Genomic DNA, 22465 nt, shown 5'->3' on the forward strand with positions numbered 1-22465 from the left:
CCGTCACATCATCCAGGTGGATGCTGCACACTGGTGGTGGTTGAGGAGAGTCCCCATTCACTGTGTAAAGTAGTTTGAGTTTAGTGTCAGAAAAGCGCTATATAAATGTAACATTCATTCATGTTAAAGTCTTCCTCTCTTATTGTTCTCTCATTTGTTTCTCTCTACAGAGCTTGCTCGCCTTCTGACAGCCCCGACAGTGTGCTGAAATTAAAGCTGTGCTCTCCACTAAACTTCTTCCCCAACTCGTCCTCTTCTGATCGTTCAGACCGATCCTCATTTGATAAGGGCAGCCGAAGAGAGTACCAGGATCAGAGAAAGCAGCTTCTCTCCTCGTCCTCTCCACCACCACACTATACTCAGTTTGAGAGCCACTTTGGGGGCACTCCATCACCCACATCTGCTATTGAGTCCATATCCAGAGGTCCTGATGGCCGCTTCATTATCCAACCCTCTCTAGAAGACTCCACTCAAACCCACATCACGAAGAACCTTAGAAAAGAATTTCCACAATCCCTTGGTAAAGGCAAAGGTGGTGAGAGTAACAATGGGTATTTTAAGCAGTCCACTAAATCCAATTCTGAAAGTTTAGAGAGGGATGGACAGAGAGAGTCACCCTCAGCATTGACGGTGCACCCTCCCGATCCAGAGAGACCCCCTCACTCTCCAGGCAGGGTGAAGTCAATGGCCAGAAACTTCTCCCGCCATGGTTGCTTCTACTCAGATGAGGAACAGGGCTGCTCTGAGGCCTTACTGGAAAGAGCCAGCTTTAATTCTGAAAGCAGCGAAAAGAGGGCAAGAGGCTCTCTAAAGAAATACCAGAGTGTCAGCGATAGGGAAGATATATTCCCAAGCTTGACTAGGAGGGCCCGAGCCCTAGAGAGAGAGAGGTTGCTCCATCAGGCAGGTTTCCAATCCACAAATGGAGAAAGCCAGCTGACAGAGCCCAGCACTATGGTTTCTCATCTGGATAATGAACAAGAGAGTGACAACTTGAGCAAATGCCTGAGGCTGGTGAAGAAACGTGAGCTAATAGAGAGGGAGCTTGAGCACTATTCGGCTAGCCAAAGAGCACAGGCACATGATCGAGAACAAAGACGCTCCAAGTCTGCAAGCCCCTTAAGAAAGTGGACAGGTGTTGAGTCTGAGGACCCTGTTTGGAAGCCTCAAGACATTCAATTACGGCATAAAACTCGACCCAGCAGCCTAGCCCAGCATGTATCAGACTATAGGAGGGGCTGTTATTTTAGCAACACAAGCAGTCCTATGGAGAGACTGCTCCCTTCTTCTTCCTCATACATTCAATGGGACATAAGCCCTGTGACATCCCCAACCAGCCTGGTGCCAGTCCAGAGACTCTCAGAAGGGAGCACACCCCATTCCCTGTACCCTCATACACATCAACAAAACCTTGCCAAAGTAGATGACTCATTGGCACTAGAGTTCACCAATGTCTCGTGTTCACCAGCAACACAAAACACCTCTCTCACATCTCCAACCAGGGACAGCCCTTCTCCCAGTAGGACCAACATGAGTGGGGTACAGGCTAGACTCCTGGAGATACCCCAGAAAAATGAAAAGGAATTGCCCAATAGGACTTTAGTTGAAGAGGGTTGGATGCAAGAGAGAAATGTGGAAGCAGATGCTCCAGCATTTAGATCAGCATCTCCTGCTCCCTTGAGTTCTCAACACATTGTTCAAGACACCAGTTCTAGCCCATATCACCTTAATCCCAGCACTCAACGTGTTACAGACACAGAGGAGGTAAGGGTGAATCACAGAGTCAGTCTGAGCCATAGTCCCTCAGGCTGCTCTACATTGCCCTATGATCATCAGAAAGCAGGCACAAAGAAAAATGGGATAGTAAGTGAAGAGCCCAGCTCCCTACTTTCATACAGTGAGCAAGAGAAAGAGGGTATCAGGGCTCGATCCCGAAAGAGTGACAAATGTGTCTTCAGTGACAGCCCTAGTCGTGTATCCCCCTTGACCTTGTTTGAAAATGAGGCTGAGAGTGATCAGTCAAATTTCTCCAGAATGTCTGAATCAATGAATGTCAAGCTTGCTCCTCAATCCGTCAGGATGTCCCCGCTGCTGACCAGCACCATCTTGGAATACTTAAGTCTTCCGGGTTTTATTGAGATGAGTGTAGATGATCCTGTAGAAGTGACTGAGCCTTCAGAATCTGTTTTGCCCAGTGCTAAGTTAGATACTGGGACACTTTCAAGAGTTGAGCCTGACATTGTACCCAAAAGTTGGGAAAAACATGGCCAGGACCACACTGAGGCGAAGGCTTGTCACAGTGGGGGCACCCCAATCGTTCCTATGGTAGATCAGAAACCTGAATGTATTCCACATTCTGGACCCTGTTCACAATTAGAAACAAGAGATGCATGTGTTACATCAGTCCCATCAGACACCAGCAATAAACTCTTCTCAGCACATAAAGAGAAGGAACAGAGTTCTGAGCCTTTGCTTTTTCAGAGGAGTCCAGGGTCACAAAAGCAAGAATATACTCTGTGTAGTCCAGCACAGACATTAGTAAGCACAGCTAAAAGTGTTGCAGCAATAGTCTCCAAAAGTCATATCCATGCTGAAAAGATTCAAGACTTTACATCTCAAAGAGATCAATCACACGGTGAAAGGACAAAAAAGATATCCTCACAGATCTATCAAGCCCCCATGCCTTTCATGAAGAAATCAGTTAGCATTGGTCCTTGTAGGATGCTTTCTGGAGTTGGGCAGCCTCGTCCTTTACTTAAGAAATCTATTAGTTTTGGTTGTCAGAAATGGGATCATAATGAAAGACCAAAAACGTATATCTCTGAGACCTGTAACAGAGACGAGATTCCCCATCCAGATAAAAGGGTCAACTCATATAGCTTGGGTCGTACCCCTGCACGTTACTCTCCAATGTCAGGCCCATCATGGCGAGGGTCAGTGCCCTTTCAACCACCTACCAGTTATAGTCTAGAGAAATGTTGCCACATTCACAGACCTCCCTTGAGTACCTACTACCATACACCTGGCCCCCCAGTCCCAGAGCTATCAAGATGGATGGAATCATCTCTTCCTCGTAGACGAGAGTCAGATCCACGTCGACAGGCAGCCATCTTCCCAGACTCCTCGAGGTGGCCTCTGTCCTATCAGGATACACTCAGGTCCCTTCAGCATAAGTATGTCCCACAAGACCCTTCTCAACCTTTTGGTCCAACCAGATCTGTGGCCAGGGGGGACTTTCTGCATCCTGCAGAACCTAGAAGGGGTCCACAAAGGCCGTTCCTCCCCAGGGGTTACAGCTGGCCTTCACCATATCATACAGTCTTTCCTCTACGAGAGCGGGACTTTTCGAGAGAATTGGACAAGGGGGTGGGCGCAGTTAAGGGTTGTACAGAGGCAGAAGTCAGGGATATCAGAGGAGATGGGGGCAGAGCCAGTTATGCCAGCCAGAGCAGTGGAAGGGGTAGTGTGGGGCCATATGGACACCTACGGCAGTCTCTTTCCATCACCCCAACCCTACTCAGCTCGCCAGAGACCACAGAGGAGAGCGACAGGTACAGGGCAGACCAAGACCTTCGAGAGAAGAGGACAAAAAGGTGAAGTTGATATACAAACTCAAGACCTCAGCACAGATGGACTAGAATAGTTTCTTATTCCATTCCAAACTTTATGCAATTGTCATTTTCAACATGTCTCGTTTTCAACATGTCTCACTGTTTAGTCTGTGGTGCAAATTGAATAATCTGCTTAATCTGAGCTTCAACTGTGTGTGTGTGTGTGTGTGTGTGTGTGTGTGTGTGTGTGTGTGTGTGTGTGTGTGTGTGTGTGTGTGTGTGTGTAGAAGAAATACCTTAGTAGATGAAAGTTATGAATGGGATGCTGCAGAATACTCTGTGGATCATGACATCCTGGAGGCCATGAAGATGGAGCGGCCCCAAGCAGGTGTTGGGCGAGGAAGGGAGTTCAGGCATGATTGCCCCCACTCCACCGCTGGCCTCCGGGACTTCCAGAGTAAACGTAAGTACTCCGTCCTTCAGCTGTCTGTTCATTTCAGATGCTGAATAGAATGGCAATTAAAGTTTCCCTTGAACTTCTCCATTTGTGGACCCCTCCTCTTCTGCTCTTTTCCCTATCTTCCTCCTCACCTCCCTTCCTCCTCCTTCCGTCCCTCTTTCAGGCCTGTACTCCATCAGTCCTCCCCCAATATTCCAGCCTCCTAAGCGCTGGTACAACCATTCCCTCAGTGATGCCCGCTTCAATGCTCTGCGACAGGAGTTCCATGAGTACCGCAGGGCCCAGGAATCCCGAGACCCCTGTATCCCACCTGATCCAGACGCTGATTCCAGCTCCGCACTGCTCTGAGAGCCTTACCCTGGTCCGTTACCTCCCTGCAACCCTTTTGACCTATGACCTATATCTATCTGTTAATTCTTAAGTTTTTCTGCAGTATCATTTGTAGGCTCAACAGCACATGACACCATTTGTTTTTTATTTGCCTAATTTAAAATGGTTTACTCACATTGCCTCAAGAACATGAATTTTTGTGTTACTGTTAAATTATTGAGAAATGCCCCTCTTGTGCCAATGTTAAATTCACTGACAATAAATAATGTGGTTATATTTGAGTTTGCTCTAGTGGACAACTAATTAAGTTTTTCTGTTATAACTTTCAGCGCATTCCAAGGAAGAAGATGATTTTATAAGTGTAAACTTGACAAATCCAGAGAAAGCAAAGGATCCAGACATGCAACCTTGATGTAATTTCAGAGCTGAGTGAAGGACTTTGTGATGAAATTGTTAAAGCGCATTAATGTTCCTACTGGTTTTTGTTCATGTAGTTATGTATGTATTTATCTGTTGTCAGCAATCACAGATTGCACTTCTATCTTTCCAAACTGAAAGCAATGAGCAGCGAGGACAGTTTTCCAGAAAATAAAAGAAACTAAATTGAAAGTATGACTGTTTTGATACAGTTTTTGTAATTTTAGTGTTCACTTTAGGTAACGGGAAGAAAAATAACAACATCCAAAGGTTGTTTTTAATTTCTAATAATCAAAAACCAAATCAAAACAATAGCATTGCAAAAGTCTGCTTTTGACAATCAGACACTGCAGCCAAGAAAACAGATTATATTTCAAACACTGAAATGTATTATGTTGTTATATTTTACATGTACATGAGCGGGGCTGGACTGGACTGGGAAGAGAAATCGGCCTGGGGGGGTGTTGTTCGAGTGTCCTTTATGCATATCGCGGTGCCGTATTGTGGTCCGTTCTGCATAAAGCAACGGCCATTTTAGCTTATCGTGCCCATTCGGGACGATTCGTGGCCGACCCACCAGCACGCTCTGTTCTCCCAATGGCCATTCCACGCCTGATCGGCCCCAAAGTGCGTCGGCCCACCGGGAAAATGCCCGGTATGCCAGATTACCAGTCCAGCCCTGTGCATGAGTAAATGTATATATCGATATAATTTTGCAGTTATGTATGTTTACAATGTTCATATTTGAGTACTGTTCATCATGAATTGTCTCCGATATTTTCCTTTCAGTCAAGTCCCAATTTCTGTTATAATTTAAAGCAAAAAAATCAGTGGCAATATTGAGTTGAGAAGCCAACCATGAACCAAACACTCCTCTCAAATTACTTGTTTTAATACTTAATGTGATAAACTCTCCCAAACAAAACCAGACATTTTGCAGCCAGCTCTCTAAATGTTTTAAACTTGTTTGACTTTTTTTTACAAAGAATATCTTTATGTAACATGGCTGAAACAAAAGATGTGATGTCTGACATTGTATGAACTGTATGAATGATGTTTCTGACAAGACGTTTTGTTACTCATGTCAATGTGTTCTTAATGTTGTAAATATTTAGTCAAAAAACAAATTAGATTCTTTTTCAGATCGTGTACAACTGTTCATGAATGTTTTAAGAAAACGTTTATCTATCTTATATTTAAGATGCTGCTGTACATTTTTGTAAAACATTCAGAGATTTTTGAGAGGTGATTTTAAAATTTTGAAAAAAGTTTTTTATTTGTTCTTGTATTTGGTTTTTATATGTGTTGTACGACTAAATAAAGCATTCCACAGAAACGGTACATTATGAAATGGTTCTTTCCAGTATTTCTAAAACTCCTCAGTAAATGAAACTCTCAATCAGTAATTCACTTTAAAAATATTAAACACAGATTTCCATGAACTAGACGTAGATGCAAAGGTGAACTTTTTTTAAATGTACACTGTTAGATTAAACTGTATATATTTTTTTAAAATATATATATATATATTTGTGTGTTTTGTAACCATTTCAAGATTTTCACTACTTGAAATCTCAGTTATAACAAAAGTTATTTATTTCATGACCAGTCAGTTTTGAAAATAGATCCCATTTAGATAATGCCAGTACATTGAAATTGTATTTCTATCCACATTGTTCATTTTTATTCATTTATTCATTTCACAATTCATGATAATGAAAGTCACACCACAGAAAAATAAAAATGCCTTGAAATTGCAAACAACTTCAAACTGAATTTGAATAGGTAATTGTAGGTTTTTTGACAAAATCTGTGTTTTTTGCTGTCCAGTTAAGGATGAAAATATATTCCACAACTTCATTTATGCTTCAAAATACATGCTACATTATCACAACACACAAGTTGCATTGCATGCTTTTCTTTATTTACTCTCTGTATGCCACATAATTGCAGGTTCGGGTCAGGCAACAGTTAAGTGTGAAAGCCTTCTGTCTCGCCACTCACTTGGCAGTCATACGCATTACGTGCTTCACCATGTTCCCGATGCCGTCAAAGATGTAGTGGTAGTGGTAGTCAGTCTCCCACATGAAGGTTGGAGTGCTGATCACCTTGTTCTTCTCGTCCACATGCGCCTCGTGATGGAGGTAGTTAAGGAAGATCTTGAGACTTTAGTTTGCTTGTTATCTACATCATTCAATTGATATACGCTTGGAGAGATGCAGTAAGAGGTCTTAATTGCAATCAAATTGATTTGCAGCCTGATACCATTGGAGAACCTTTTTTAAGTTCCACAAAAAATGTTTGTCTGTAAGTCTTCAGATAACATCTATGTACTGAAACTTTCCAGAAGCATGAAACCAGTATACTTGTCTGAACAACCACATGGCAATTCAAGAACCCTACACAGATAAGAAGCTGCCAAAATGTAAATTATGACAGATTATTCAATCAAAGTGCTCTCTCTCTCTCTCTCTCTCTCTCTCTCTCGATCAAAGGATATATAAGGTTCGCGGGTGTTGTGGCGGGCCCCCATGCTCTTGACCGCCTGCACCATGTTGGTGTTGGGCCAGCGGCCCCAGCGGCTGCTCTCTTCACGTTCGTATCCCATTGTGACTTCCAGGCTGGGCAGCACTCGACAGGCCAGGAGAGGTGCCATGCTGGACAGACTGAGCCAAAGAAACCAGGAAAAATATATTCATATGCATATCTGGGGTGTATATATCACACTGGGGTCCAAAACTCTGTGACTACTAAGGGCTTTTCATACTCCAGGTTTAGAGGTTTCACACGGTACATTTGTAAATCCTGGGTTAACATTCTCTCTTGCATATTTATGAGGTTGCTAACAATGATTGGATGAATAAAATGACTGCTTAACAATGAAACCCTGTATCTGTTGAAATGTCACCAAGCAAATTAGTAACATATACATTTGGTTTTGATCTTCTGATACAAACTACGAAAACACATTTAGTTTGCCATCACTGTTCAACACTGTTTACTGGTTTCCCTCACACGGAAAATGTAAACAGCGCGCAAACGTTTCTGCAACTGTACAAAGCTCATTAATATTAAATGAGGAAAGCACTGAGGCATTATATAATTGGTTGTTTGTAGCTGAGCAACTTTTTCTAACAATGTAACACACTGCATTGTTAGACATAATCAAGGGTGCTAACCCCCTTTCAAAATTTAAAGTGTGAAGCGTTGCTTTACCTTGGGCTAAAAGACTATAAACCAGGGTTAAGCGCAGTGTGAAAAGCCTTCTAGTAAAAATGCTTCTACTGTATTTTACATTTTTGAAATTTAATTAAAAAAAATATATATATTAGGGCCTGGGTAGCTCAGCGAGTATTGACGCTGACTATCAACCCTGGAGTCGCGAGTTCGAATTCAGTGTGTGCTGAGTGACTCCAGCCAGGTCTCCTAAGCAACCAAATTGGCCCGGTTGCTAGGGAGGGTAGAGTCACATGGGGTGACCTCCTCGTGGTCACGGTTAGTGGTTCTCGCTCTCAATGGGGCATGTGGTGAGTTGTGTGTGGATCGCAGAGAATAGCATGAGCCTCCACATGCTGTGAGTCTCCGCAGTGTCATGCACAATGAGTCACCTGATAAGATGCGCGGATTGAAGGTCTCAGAAGCGGAGACAACTGAGACTCGTCCTCCACCACCCAGATTGAGGCGAGTAACCGCGCCACCACGAGGACCTGCTAAGTAGTGGGAATTGGACATTCCAAATTGGGGAGAAAAGGGGATAAAAACATTTTTTTTTTTAAGTTTACTTTCACTAATGTCAGTTTTACTCAATCCTCCCATGTTCATGTTACTCAAAAAAATTAATAAAACCAAGGGAACTTAAATTAACTGAGTTAAACTTATAAAATGTCTTTTCAGATATATGTAATCATGTGCATTGGGACAACATAAATATTTGTTTGTTTGGTTAACTGAAACTAGGCAGAGAATTTCTAGTTTCAAGCATGCTTTGCGTAGGGCTCGACAGGGAGGGTGAAGGCCCCAATATACTTCTGGAGAACAACTTCTGCATTTCTTGTTTAGGGTTAAAAACATGTTTAAACAGCCGAGCAATGGTATACTGTTCCCAAACATTCAGACACCCGCCACACCACTGTGGGAGGTGTTTAGGGGAGCAATTAAATATGAAGACGCTACATGTAAAACCTAACGTAATGTGAGATTAAAAGGTGTTGTTAATTACTATATGCCTCATTCTTTGAGTAGAATTAAAACAAGGTCAGTAAAATATGCTTTTTTTAACCACTTGATAGTGATTTAATGTATTATATGTAGAAAATGTTGAATTTGTCTTGTTTCTGAATTCGCCGGTTACACTCTGTTATTGTCATTTGTGATGACACTGATACAACTGCAAATATGGGTGTATAAAAGAGTAATAATGGCCTAAATAAAGACCAAAGAATGGTGACAGAGGCACATCTAACTTTGGGCAGATGTGTGAATGGCTTTCATTGCAGATGGCACAAGAGTGAATGGGCACTTGATAGTATTTGAGTAGATGTCGCATGACATGGTCTTGCACGCTGGTGTGTTCATGTTGAAGACGGACTGAAAAACGTAAACACAGTAGTAGGTGGAGTTTCAGGGCATACCTATAAATGGCGTGGACCAATGACAGTAAGAAGCTGTTTAGCAGCCGGTTAGACGTTTTCCTAAAAGTTCGCCCAGACCAGCTGTTCCAAACCACCCAATTGAACAGTCTTCGATTTCGTATGAAGTATATCTGGGCCTTTAAATGTTAAAATTGAGTGTTATTTAATGGGTCTTTGTGCAAGATGAATATAAAGGGGGAGACTTGTTAGCGTTTAATGTTTTGTTATGTTGAGATTTAGAAGAATGTATGTTACGGTGTAGTTTTGGGGGTTACCGTCATGGCGAAGAGTGGAGCTTGAGCCTAATTGAGGACCGAAATAATAGGAGTTCTCAACATATTGCTTTTTCCGCTGAAGAATCTCTGTGCTAACTATAGCATAGTGAATAGTTGTAGTGCGTCCCACCAGCATTTGTTTATCATGCTAACATTTCTGGCCCTAGCTAGCATGTCCCTAAAAGAGTTTCATTTGAGTTATTCTGACATGTTGGGTTTACTTGATTCACTTAGGTTCCCTCTACTTGAAGTATTTAAGTTGAAATTACATGGTGATTTTAATTAATGAAAACACATTTCAAACATGTGGGACCACTGTCCATAACTGAATCAAGTTCAGGCAAAGAGGTTGTTTTTTTTGTTTTGTTTTTTTGAGTGCAGCATAACTGAAGGACCCCAAGTGAAGGAGTTCATGTACCTCGGGGTCTTGTTCACGAGTGAGGGGACAATGGAGCGGGAGGTTGGCCGGAGAATCGGGGGAGCGGGGGCGGTATTGCACTCACTCTATCGCACCGTTGTCATGAAAAGAGAGCTGAGCCGAAAGGCAAAGCCCTAGATCTACCGGTCAATTTTCATTCCAACCCTCACCTATGGTCATGAAGGCTGGGTCATGACCGAAAGAACTAGGTCGCGAGTACAAGCAGCCGAAATGGGCTTCCTCAGAAGGGTGGCGGGCTTCTCCCTTAGAGATAGCGTGAGGAGCTCAGTCATCCGTGAGGAGCTCGGAGTAGAGCCGCTGCTCCTTTGCGTCAAAAGGAGCCAGTTGAGGTGGTTTGGGCATCTGGTAAGGATGCTGCCTGGGCGCCTCCCTAGGGAGGTGTTTCAGGCACGTCCAGCTGGGAGGAGGCCTCGGGGAAGACCCAGGATTAGGTGAAGAGATTACATCTCCACACTGGCCTGGGAACGCCTCGGGGTCGCCCAGTCAGAGCTGGTTAATGTGGCTCGGGATAGGGAAGTTTGGGGCCCCCTGCTGGAGCTGCTTCCCCCGCGACACGACTTCAGGTTAGCGGTTGAAGATGGATGGATGGAGTGCACCATAACAGTTCTAGTAAACGTTGAGAAATGTACATTCATTTCTTAGTGTTAGATATATCATAAAACCTTTTTTTATTTTCAAACCTGTTTGTTCTAAATGAATAAGAAATCAGTGTTTTAAAGTTAAATACCCAATGGGCTTGCGAGCGCGATGAAATTCCTTCAGAACTCTCTCCACATCATTATTCAGCTTGCAGTCCTTGCCATCTTTGTTGAAGGTGGACCTGCACGTGAAAGGCAAATGTCAACAAATATCCAATCCCTAAAACCTAGTGTTAAATTTGACTAAACCATAGCATATGTATACATAAAGAACCTTCATAAAGAAGCAATAACAGTTCATTTAAATATCTTGCAGAAGCGGCTTATTTAACTGGGCTATCTGAAACTACACTGGGATAAGACTTCGATTAGTCCTTTACCTGTATTTCCTCTTAGATTAACTATTTGTTTGCATATAGTGATACATGATAATAAGATTATCACTCCAGGAATAGTGATAGATCTGGGCTGATAAACATAATGAGATTCCACTCTTAGTCCACGGGTCTTCAAAGATCAAGGACTAGCCGATGGACTCATACTAATGACTTTGATACGTCTTCATTTGCGTCAACAAATCTTTTCAAGAACAGTTATAATTGCAATAGCATGGACCCTATCCATCAACAAAAACACAGACTCTCTCTTACAGGTTCTTGACTATTCCGTGGCCTCCAGGAAAGATGATGGCATCGAAGGCGTTGACATCCAGTTTGGACAGATCGTTCATTTGCATCGTGCCCTGACCGTGGCTGAATCGCGCAGACTCGATCATCATGTTTCTGCAACGCAATCAGGGAAGAAGCTTTTTTAAACCATCTGAAATTTCAAGAAAGTTCTCTACTGTGATGTCACAATGGTGCAGTGATGGTATCAGATGCTAATGTCATGGTACTTTGAAGCATACTATGGTACTGAATAATGTCCTTATTCATGTACCATAGTTTTTACATGTTACTCCAAATTACTTCAAAGAATACCATGGTTTTGCCCTGATGCGTGTCTAAAAGCCTGGTATTATCATGGTAGAAACTTATGAGATATGTGAGTACTGAGGATTGCCATATTACTCAGTTGTGGTATTTACATGGTACTATAAGGTACCTCAAAGAATACCTTGGTATTGACATGGTGATGGTACATGTCCATAAACAGGCATTGTCATGGCACTCTATCCAAAAACACATGGTTGTACTAAGGTACTGTTTTTTGTTCTCATGACAAAACCCTAAAGAGAATGATGTTCACCTGTTGTCACTAGTTGAGGGCTGCATCTTCATATGATCCATCACATGCATCTGCTGCTGGTTTGGGGCAAAGATCTGAAAACGGGCTCCATTACGGCTCAGATGGTACATGGTGCTTTAAAAAGATGCAACTTATTAAAAACATTCTTAATATCAGTGTTGGGGAGTGACTTACTAACTAACTAACTAAAACATAAAAAGTAACGAGTAGCGGTGTAGCATCGCAAAACGCTACATTTAGGAACGCGGCGTAATCAAAAAACACGTGAACCGCTGTCTCTGTCATATCGCTATGACATCCAAATAATGTAAATGAACTAATTCACATAAGTGATTCACTTGAGCCCTGCGCAGCCTTAAGGGGACTTTGCTTCTTTTTTAAACTAATTATGTAGTTAATTGCTGATGTGCAGGGGCGTAGATTTCGGGGGGGAATTACAATATCAAAGCAAGCAAGTACATACACCCCCAATATTTATAACACGATCAATGGAAACATGTTAATGCTTCATGCTGCAACATCCCCCCCTATATAATGTAATGAACTGTCATATAAAAAGGGAAATCCCAAAAAACTATTTTGACTTGTCCTAATGTCTTCCATTGGCACTTACAATGGAAGCGAATGGGGCCAGTCTGTAAATGTACAAATATTCACTGGTTCAAAAGTATAGCCACAGGATGTAAACAAATGCTTATTGACATGATTTTAGTGTGATAAAATCGCTTGCATACTGACATTTTGTTTTTAAATGTTCAGTGTGAATATATACAGTATATTGCATAATTATATAGTAGAATTCAGCCATTGAGATGCTAATGGTTTATACTGATGATGGCATGGTACTGGAAATATCTGTGCACAATCTAGTTCCTAAGTTATCCTTCATACTTACTATGCAGCCTCATGGACGTCAGTTCCATCCCACCAACCACAGCCTGAAAAAACCTTTAAAAGCAGACACCAAACCATGAACAGGGAACTATATCATATCAAACAAGATACACAAGACAATACTGAACCAAAGACTTGCCATCTAGGGTTTGGCTTTCTTTTTAACAGAAATGTGTCATTTGTATTGCAGCTTCATTTTAACATACAGCAGTGCCTGTTTTTGTATTCTATCTGCCTACATCTCAACATTCTCACCACGGCGATGTTGGTGTTGCCCCAGTTCCCCCAGTCTCCCCCATGGTGCACCAGGCAGGCAGACTGGCGTGCAAGCACAGCTGCGGTCTGCTTGGCAAGAAGTGTCCGTGATGCCAACATCATAGATTTTTCAGTTCACAGCACAGGGATCGGACCAAGAGGTGCAGACTGAACACAATCTCTCCGATTTTGCTGCTTTAGACACTCTGCTCTTTTATACCAATGTTGCATCTGAAACGTCACCTGTAAGCTGGGTTTCTGAGAAGATAAGAGACTTTGTCTGAGCAACCCTTTTCCTTTCTTCATTGCTTATCTAATAATACCTTCCTCATTATCTTATTACTGTAAGTCATTTAGCCAATACCAGCATTGACTCTTTGCCAGGGCTTCAGGCAATCGATGACCTGTATTTACCCCCTGAATAGACTGTGACTGTGTGACCTTCGTAAACTGTCACCTCACTTGCTGCATTGGACCACAGGTGTTTCGCTTGTTGATTTCATTATAATGTAAAATGTGATTTATGTCGAGTTTCAACAACATTGTGATAGATTGAAGCACACATGATGCTCTTTGGAACATTCTCAAAACATGCTGGACAACATATTCATCAGGTTTTGCACAAAATTGTGGAGTCCCTGCCAGCTCGAGCACATGCTGTGCCTGTGATTAAAGCAAAAGGACGATATAATAAAATACTGAGTAAGATTCCTGGTAGGTTCAATACAAGTTAAGCTCAGTCCACAGCATTTGTGGCATCAAGGTTATATTAAAGGAATCATTCAACCAAAAATGAAAATTCTCTCATCATTTACTCATCCTCATGCCATCCCAGCTGTGTATGACTTTCTTTCTTCTGCAAAACACAAATTAAGATATTTAGAACAACATCTCAGCTCTGTATGTCCATACAATGCAAGTCAACAGGGTCCAAAACATAGAAAAGCATATAAAGGCAGCATAAAAGTCATCCATACGACTCCAGTCAATTAAGCCATGTCTTCAGAAGCTATATGATAGGTGTGGGTGAGAAAGAGAACAATATTTAATCTTTTTTTTACTATAAATTCTCCCCCTGCCCAGTAGGTGGCGATGAAAAGTGTGAATCACCAAAAACTAAAAACGAAGAATGTGAAAGTAAAAGTGAGATTGAGACTTAAATATGTATCTTTTTCTCACTCGCATCTATCATATCTCTCCAGAAGACATGGCTTAAACAACTGGAGTAATATGGATGACTTTTATGCTGCCTTTGTGTGCTTTTTGGAGCTTCAAAGCTCTGGCCATCATTCACTTGCATTGTATGGATCGACAGAGCTGAGATATTCTTCTAAAAATCTTAATTTGTGTTCTGCAGAAGAAAGAAAGTTATGCATATCTAGGATGACATGAGGGCGAGTAAATGATGAGATAATTTTAATTTTGGGTGAACTATTTCTTTAAATCTTCTGTTAAAACTTGTGGATTATTTGAGCTGTAAAGTTGTTTAAATTGTCATTTTTACAGTTTTAGGGTTTACAGTGTTATGTCGTCATGGCAACGAAGTTGTAAAACTGTATATAACTTTTCACACAAAAGGTTAGTTCACCATTTTATCACACTAAAATCATGTTAACACACATTGTTTACATCTTGTGGCTGCACTTTTGACATTTACGGATTGGCCCCATTCACTTCCATTGTAAGTGCCTCAATGTAACCCAGAATTTTGCCTTTTGTTTTAAAAAAAAAAGAAATGTCAAAAACTTTTTTTGTGGTGATCAACATTATGCCATACATGCTGACTTTTGAGCTGAACTTGTATTGAACCCGGAATATTCCTTTAATTTTTGTGATGAATAATTTGCATTAAATTAGAAAAATGCCAAATGTAAGAATTTTTAAACTTTTGGACCCCACTTTATAAAATATATGGGTATATTATATGTATTAGTAGTATTGATCATAAATGCTTGCTAATTATCAATGTAGGACAGGCCTTGTCAATCCCCCAAAAAAGGCAAATGTGATATTTATAAAAAAAAAAAAAAAGATAACTGCACATGAAATGTGTTTATAAACGTTTTATTGTGTAAATTGAGTTAAATAAAGTGTTAAACAATAGCAGCTTGAAGACTGGAGTGTGCCAGAGTTGAACTAAATGAGATACTGCCCTCTAAATCCCATTACTTAATAAGGCTCTTAGTGTCTGCCGGGATCTTGGGCAATGATCCAACGAGTAGTTAATTATCCTTCAGGATATATTATAAACACCAGCCACCCTCCTACATAGAAGGCCATTTAAAACATCCCGACTACTCATTGTGTGCGGTTAAAATGTCAGTTATAGACAGAAAAAGCTGCTTTTTAGTATAACCCTTAAAAAGACATTTCATTAATCCAGGAACAGGCCAAAACTCTTTTTCTTTAGTAAACACCCTACATTACCTCAGTAATAGAGTATGTTTGGAGACAAAAACTGCAGAACAATCTCTTAAATTCAAGATTGTTCGCAGGCTCTTAGACAATGAAATTCAGTGTTGGACAAATAAAAATGCAAATAATATTGAGAAATAAAGAATGAATTCAGAGCAAAGACAATTCAACAACACGTTTAAATATCCCTCAGTAATATTGCACACTTCCATTTCGGTGAGTCACGTCAAATATGGAGATAACATGATAAGTAAAGCATGGATTCTGGCTGTTTCTTTGAAGAAGCTTTGATTCCCTGTTATCTGAGAGGTTAAAGTGATCTTTAGAAGGATGGGCAGATTAGCTTGAAACTCGTCTTGGCCCTTTGGCTGCTACCGTGGAAAGATTATTTAGTTGATTAAGGAATCCAACATGATCAACAGCCTCAACACATTCTTACTTTATCTACATATATCTATAGAAGAAGAAAAACGAATATATATATATATATATATATATATATACATATACACACACACACACACACACACACACACACACACACACACACACACACATACACATACACATACACATACTTGACATTTCACACGATCATTGCACTTTATTTGTCAAGACAGTTCACAGTTCTTCTAAGCCGCATTTTGTGCACGTCTTGCGCCCTTCTCTGCCGTTCTGACATGGTGCTGCTGAAATTGCATTTGATGTCTGGGAGAATCACAGTTTCTCTACTGGTCTGACTGGGGTTCCTAAGAGTCAAAAGTTAAAAAAAATATTTTTTAATTCAAATTCAAAAACTGACCTCAGATTTTGCGTTAGAAGTACTCAAGTCAACCTACTGTTTCTTTAGAGGTATGAGAGGTAGTTTTGGAAAATGCTTGAAAACTTCATCTCTAAAAGACAAATATAATGATGTTAACGTAAATCATTTTACACATGGTTTCTTCGTTATTTTATGATTACATTTAAAGCTGAAGTATGCAACTTTTTTGGTGTTACTTCATGAAGGCGGCATTTTGAGGCTGGGTGGCTGTGACAGTGAGAGACGGCCCCCTTCGGCATATCGCGGCATTGTTTCGCGACTGGCCCACATGGACAAGTCCTGGTTCTTTCAATGGCCAGTCCGCCTCTGCTCATGGAAGTGCTCGTCCACAGACATTCAGTCTAATTTTCAGTGCATGCACCACCCCCATTGTTTCTTTGAATATCTCGGCCTATGAGTGGACTAGTAGCTCAATCTAGGTGTGTTTGGAAAGGTGAGATCCTCATCTTTGTGATGGCATTTTATAATCAAAAGTCAATAATATATATATATATATATTTCCGATGATTTATTTAGCATGCTTTTCCTGCTGGAATTAATTCTGTTCTTGTCATCTAAGACATAACAATGCATTATTCACACAAGCAAGCTCACAGACAAGAAAAAATTGATTGATTTATTTTTTTTATAAAACTCCCTAAGCTAAAAGTGCATATAATGTTTTTAGCTATTTGAGACTTACAGCAGCGTTGATCGGTGCATAAGAGAAGTTTGTATTTGATGTCAAATATTTAACTTCATGATTCTTTTGGATATCTTTTAAACTGTGGTATTAGGGCAACAAAATAAACTGTACAGTCGCATTCCTGAGAATGAGAGCTTTTATTTGATATATATCAATTAAAATGTATTTAAGTGCCGTTTTAAAAAAGTTTATATTCATATTTGTACCACATGACCTCTAGGTGGTGCTGATTTGCGACACAAAGGTTTTCACGCCTTGTTTAGTTATTTTATGTAACAAATGCAGAAGTGATGGTTATTTATGAAAGGTCAGATTCTAGGCTTTTAACCGATACCCCACACGCCTTACTTATGTATTTGTTGACTTCAACATTTTAACCGTAATCTTTTTTGTGACACAGCGCCCCCCTTTTGGACACGTTGACAGGTCCACAGAGTTGAAAGGGTTAATATGCAGAGACAGCCATAAGTAAGCCATTCATAGGTTTATTTTCTTGAAAACTTTAAACACTGTCTCTATGGCACTATGAAAATTCCACTGTTTGTTTTGAGAGACCCGAAACACTAATACTGACCCTATCAATGGCCTGATTTGGGGGCGGGACTATCTGTTCAATCAACAGCTTTTTCAAAAAGCGGTTTTGAAAACAATGTTTATTTTTGCAAAACCATTTGGAGAAATTACATACTTTAGCTTTTTGCTTTAAATAATAGTATAACATGTCCTGATCACATTTCACCTCAAAATTAAAAAAAATGTAAAAAAAGAAATTTGCATTGTGATTACATTACCGCATTATTTCCATGACAATAAGCACATTAAATAATACCAAAATATTTTACATATTAAATACTATAAGACAAAAAGTCTAAATAGTCCAAAATGTTATTTATGCCAAAAAACAAAATTATAATTTTTTTTTTTTTTTAAGGGTGAAATATTTCCCGGACATGTTCTTGATAATTTCATGAGATTCACGCAACAGAATAGTAGTTCACCTGGTGTTGTCATAGAGACAGGCCTTTGCGAGAGAGACAGTTTCAGTGGACGACTTCTTTTTGTTTAAGACGATATCTCTGAGGACAGTCTTGATCCGTTGCAGCTGAGAAAAAGGGTATTTTTTGAGGTCGACCACAATTTCCTGTCCTTTTAATCTAGGCACATGGTATCCCGTTACAGTTTTTAAAGAATGAAATTAATCTAGAATGAAAAGTAGTTCGTTTTAAACACGTAAAATGTCAAAAAACATTATCAAACAAATATTTGTCTTCAATTTATAGGAAATATAAATTAATCAATAACTACACACCAACCTATAGTCCCAAACAAGCTAACACCTACTCAGTCTGTATGTTTACACGCACAGTTATAACCTATAATCAGGATTTAAATCTGTATTCAGTGACGTCCCAGATTTGGGTGAAATATTTCAAAACCTTATATAAAATAAATGTAGGCTAAATTAAAAGTAAAACAACTCCTATAATATTTAGTTTGCCCTCCTAAGGTTGACAGTCAGCATTTTGAAGGTTTAGCACCTCCTTTCACTGACCATTAATTAAAGAAAAAAGACAGACTTATTTTGTACAGCATGAAAAGTGCCTCAAAACTTCACTAAGACTTCATTATATGAGTCATAACAGACATAATGGATCACTGCCGACCTCTTGACCCTTTGAGGTGTTAGCGTGATAGAGCTGTCGTATGATGACCTCACACTCCTTTAGGGTGGGTGTGCGGGGATTCTGGGACGGACTACAGGTGATGCTGAGAGGGAGCAGAGATGTGACCGGGCCGCCACCCGACCCCGCGTGAGCCTCCGGCACCTTCTCACTGCTGCAGAAGATAAACAACAGCGTTATTTACTTAATGAAGTGAGGTCATTTAATCAGAATTTATAGAGATTTACCACAAACATCATTTTCACCTAATGAATCTACACTGAGAAATCTTCTCAGGTGAACCATCACTGCTGGATTTCGTGGAGTTACTGTTGGACCATTTGGAATCTGTATGGAAAAATGCATTTTGAAACAGACTTCACAAATTTTTTTAACAAACAATATCTTTCCACTGGGTTACAGGGTGAATTTCCCACAAAACGTTTTCTGAGTTTGGCAGACACTTTTATCCAAAGCGACTTACAGAGCACTTATTACAGGGACAATCCCCCCGGAGCAACCTGGAGTTAAGTGTCTTGCTCAAGGACACAATGATGGTGGCTGTGGGGATCAAACCAGCAACCTTCTGCTTACCAGTTCTGTGCCTTAGCCCACTACGCCACCACCACTCTGAGTAGGGCTGCACGATTTGGACAAAAAGTCATATTGCGATTGCGGTTTGAACAGCGATTATGAAACGGCTACTGGGGATTTCATACTTGAGCCCTCTTAAAAAGAACCAAACTGAGACCTTTTCAACCACAAACAAATAAATATATAAACAATGAAACAAAGTCTTCTTCATATCCACCATGTACCTGTTTTTGTCCATTTTGTGACAGGATCTCAGCCCACTAATCATCATCATCATTAGTTTTTGAAACACAGTCAACTTGAATATTAGGGATGCTCCAATCAGGATTTTAACATCTGATCTCCAATTTTTATCTCATCAATCGATGCTGATCGTTTAACTTTTATCAGCAGCTGTCAAAACTGGCTATATGTAAACTTTCTGCTCAATGTCACTGTTAACTACATTTCCCTGTTGGTAAAACCATAGTTGTTGCCTAGTATTTGCTGTCAAAAATAATGTTGGTTGATTGAATAATTCAGTATAAACTAAATATAATGTTAAAATATGAATGCTACTCTTTATTCTGGGCCTTAAAAACTAGTAGGCTTATACAAACTATTCTTTACTGTATATAAATAGTCCTAAAGAAAGAGGCTTAATGTCAAAATGAAGTTGAACTGATAACCCATTGGTGTAGTTTGTCACCATTTCATTTAATTATTTTTACTTTTATTATTAGTTATTTTATTATATTTAATTTAGCAATGCATTATATTATAGTAACTAAATATTTGATATAGATTTATTATATGCATGTTCCTTCCTTTTCATTTTGTTGGATGTTGGTAATATTAGTTCCGCTTTCACTTGTTTCCGCGGGGAGCGTAATAAGTGCGACACGCTCTCTCGTGAGAGGTGAACAAATGACAGGAGAATGAAGAGATGTTTCTGGACACTACATGTGTTACTGTTAATGCTGTTTGCTTAGTAATCATTTAATAAAGATGTTTGAATTATTCCCCATCTTGTATTCTGCGTTATTATTATGATACTGTGCCTTGCGGAGACTGAGATGCTGCTACCGCAGATAATAATAAAAAAAACGCTTCACGCAGGACGCGCCAGTTTAGTGTAAATAAAGAAAACACTGTAACAATGCTCTAATTGAATATAGACTGGACAGAGCAGCGCAAATAAACTTAGAAGGGAGCAGACTATTTATTTATTTTATTAAATCGCAGCCCTTTGCAATTTAATAATCGCAAAAGGTCATATCGCGGTTTCGATTTAATTTCGATTAATTGTGCAGCCCTAGTTCAAAGTCATTTTGATATTTTTTCTGGGGCTTTTGGTTAAAGATATCTAAGTGCATAACTGTCTGGAGATTGTAAAAAAAAAAATCAAAGTCTCATTGAAAGCTGAAGCATGGCACTGCCAAATAATCTATTAGTATCATTTCTGATTCTTTTCAGAATCGATTCAGAATCATTTGAGTATGAATCGCGATGCATCGCTGAAACGATTTTTTCCAACAGCTGTAGAATATGACCCCCATAGTACCACCTAGCATCCAAACAGCAGTAAAACCGAAGTTCGTCGGTTTGAACGTGAATCGTTGATCAGTTCATATCCTGCGAATGAATAAAAGCAAAAACGGCTTGCCATAGTTGTGGCAGTTGCATCTCATTAAATTTCAGCGTGAAAGTAATGAATCCGGTTCTAGATTTGCGCATTATCTATTTAAAATATGAAAAATAAAACGTCAAAATATATTTAGAATATTTGGAAAATTTTTGCACTATCTGAGCATTTTGTAGATCTGTTTTCCAGACTTGAAAATATAAGTGTGTTTGGTGAAATTCACACGCATTTAAGGGTTAATTGTCATTAAAATAATAATAATAATAGCAAACTTCTTAATGGCCTTAAAAGGCTTCAGTTTCTTTATGTAAATAAACCATTTTGGGTTGAAATATTAATATGTTCTCGACTGGACATTTATAGTGAAGCTGACACAATATGAATATGTGGAAAATGAGGTTTGTTAATTAAAATATACCTTTTGGTGAATGCTGGTGTTCCATAATCAACTGATACTGTAATTCTGTAAAGGGAAAACAAATATACAAGTCTGCCACCTGGTTTAAGTGTATACTTCCAGATTATCCACAATAGGTGCTATATTATTCATACCTTTATTAATACGCTTCAGATCTTCTATTTCTGCATGCAATCTCTCCAGTGTGTCCTTATGCTGTAGTTGCAGGAACAGAATATCTTTCTCCAGAGAGGCAATGCGTGTGTCATTTGCATCTACTCTGGGCTGAGCAGCTGGTTTTAGACTTCTGAGGTCCAAGGGTGGAGATCTGACCACACAGTCACTAGACAGAAGCTTTGGGTATCTCACCCTGTCCAGATCTCGAACCCTGGACCAGCTGGGCAGGTTCCTCAGGGGTGGCAGATTGCTGGTGGGCATGGTGTTCCTGGAAGGGTGAACTAAAATTGTTTTTGTGACAAATGATCTGTTCATGAACACTATTTGAGCCTAAATACACCTCAAGGTGCTTAATAGGACAAATATTAATCAAGCCTAAACTACAGTGTGCATTCTATGTCTTTAACGACTTCCTGTTGTGATACCTGCTCATTTACATACGACATACCTTATCTCCATAATGGATATACGCTCAGGTTTCGTCACCCATCACTTTCTGGTCAACATTTGAGGAACGTTTGATCCAATGAGGCCCATCTCCGCTAATATGCGATCAAACTACGCAATTTATGTGAATATTTCTAAACAATTTCTAGGAGAGAGCCTCATTTGAGGTGGTACCGGTGTCGCTTCCTGCATGAATCAAACTTTGCTTTGGCAACCGCGCGCGCACTCTCGCGCGAGCGAGGCTTTGTCTAGAAGGTAACCCCGCGGTAGCCAAAGTCTCGCGAGAGTCTCATTCGATGTTACTATGGTTAGGTTCAGATTTTGTGGTAAGGTTAAGGTTAGGTTTAGGGGTAAGTGTAAGGTTTTGGTAGGACTCTAAATAAATACAAAACACAATGGTGTGAACGTTCAATGTGGCTCTCGCGAAACTTCATGCAACTAGGGGGTTCCCTTCTAGACACGACCCGTGAACGAGCAGGTGCAGAAAACACACGCACACATTTT

General features: G+C 40.1%; 3 protein-coding genes across 5 annotated transcripts in view; 1 reads left to right on the top strand and 2 right to left on the bottom strand.

The window, feature by feature from the left end:
* LOC127621347 (uncharacterized) overlaps positions 1-6093 on the top strand; it is a 60325-nt gene extending 54232 nt beyond the window's left edge. The window contains 4 exon segments of the mRNA XM_052094912.1: positions 171-3593; positions 3839-4014; positions 4175-4372; positions 4671-6093. Of these exon segments, the coding sequence (XP_051950872.1) occupies positions 171-3593; positions 3839-4014; positions 4175-4359 (3784 nt within the window). The 3' untranslated portion in view covers positions 4360-4372; positions 4671-6093.
* A 226-nt stretch (positions 6094-6319) lies between these two features.
* Positions 6320-13320, bottom strand: LOC127621337 (ES1 protein, mitochondrial). Its single transcript, XM_052094898.1, has 7 exons — positions 13139-13320; positions 12885-12937; positions 11990-12103; positions 11392-11523; positions 10831-10923; positions 7259-7424; positions 6320-6893 (listed from the first exon to the last, which is right to left on the bottom strand). Exons 1-7 carry the CDS (start codon positions 13259-13261, stop codon positions 6759-6761), a joined length of 816 nt encoding a protein of 271 aa, XP_051950858.1. The 5' UTR covers positions 13262-13320; the 3' UTR covers positions 6320-6758.
* Positions 13321-15196: 1876 nt separating this feature from the next.
* Positions 15197-22145, bottom strand: LOC127621333 (coiled-coil domain-containing protein 74A). 3 transcript variants are annotated; one of them, XM_052094893.1, is made up of 8 exons: positions 21963-22145; positions 21493-21764; positions 21359-21403; positions 18989-19070; positions 18726-18897; positions 18060-18163; positions 16393-16446; positions 15197-16302 (listed from the first exon to the last, which is right to left on the bottom strand). In XM_052094893.1, exons 1-8 carry the CDS (start codon positions 21971-21973, stop codon positions 16158-16160), a joined length of 885 nt encoding a protein of 294 aa, XP_051950853.1. In that variant the 5' UTR covers positions 21974-22145; the 3' UTR covers positions 15197-16157. The 3 variants fall into 3 exon arrangements, with proteins under 3 accessions (XP_051950853.1, XP_051950852.1, XP_051950854.1); XM_052094892.1 differs by having other exon boundaries at positions 21493-21782; XM_052094894.1 differs by lacking the exon at positions 21359-21403 and having other exon boundaries at positions 21493-21782.
* Positions 22146-22465: the final 320 nt, after the last annotated feature.

Source organism: Xyrauchen texanus, chromosome 27, assembly GCF_025860055.1.
Source record: "Xyrauchen texanus isolate HMW12.3.18 chromosome 27, RBS_HiC_50CHRs, whole genome shotgun sequence".
Taxonomy (NCBI): domain Eukaryota; kingdom Metazoa; phylum Chordata; class Actinopteri; order Cypriniformes; family Catostomidae; genus Xyrauchen; species Xyrauchen texanus.

Coding starts and splice junctions, on each gene's coding strand:
- LOC127621337 (XM_052094898.1), bottom strand. CDS start 13,261: ATGATGTTGGCATCACGGACACTTCTTGCCAAGCAGACCGCAGCTGTG. Junction 7,425..10,830: donor CGCGCTCGCAAGCCCATTGG/GTATTTAACTTT, acceptor TCTTTGGCTCAG/TCTGTCCAGCATGGCACCTC. Junction 6,894..7,258: donor ACAACACCCGCGAACCTTAT/ATATCCTTTGAT, acceptor TACCTCCATCAC/GAGGCGCATGTGGACGAGAA.
- LOC127621333 (XM_052094892.1), bottom strand. Junction 19,071..21,358: donor ACACCAGCATTCACCAAAAG/GTATATTTTAAT, acceptor TTTTCCATACAG/ATTCCAAATGGTCCAACAGT. Junction 16,447..18,059: donor TGTCTCTATGACAACACCAG/GTGAACTACTAT, acceptor TTTGTCTTTTAG/AGATGAAGTTTTCAAGCATT.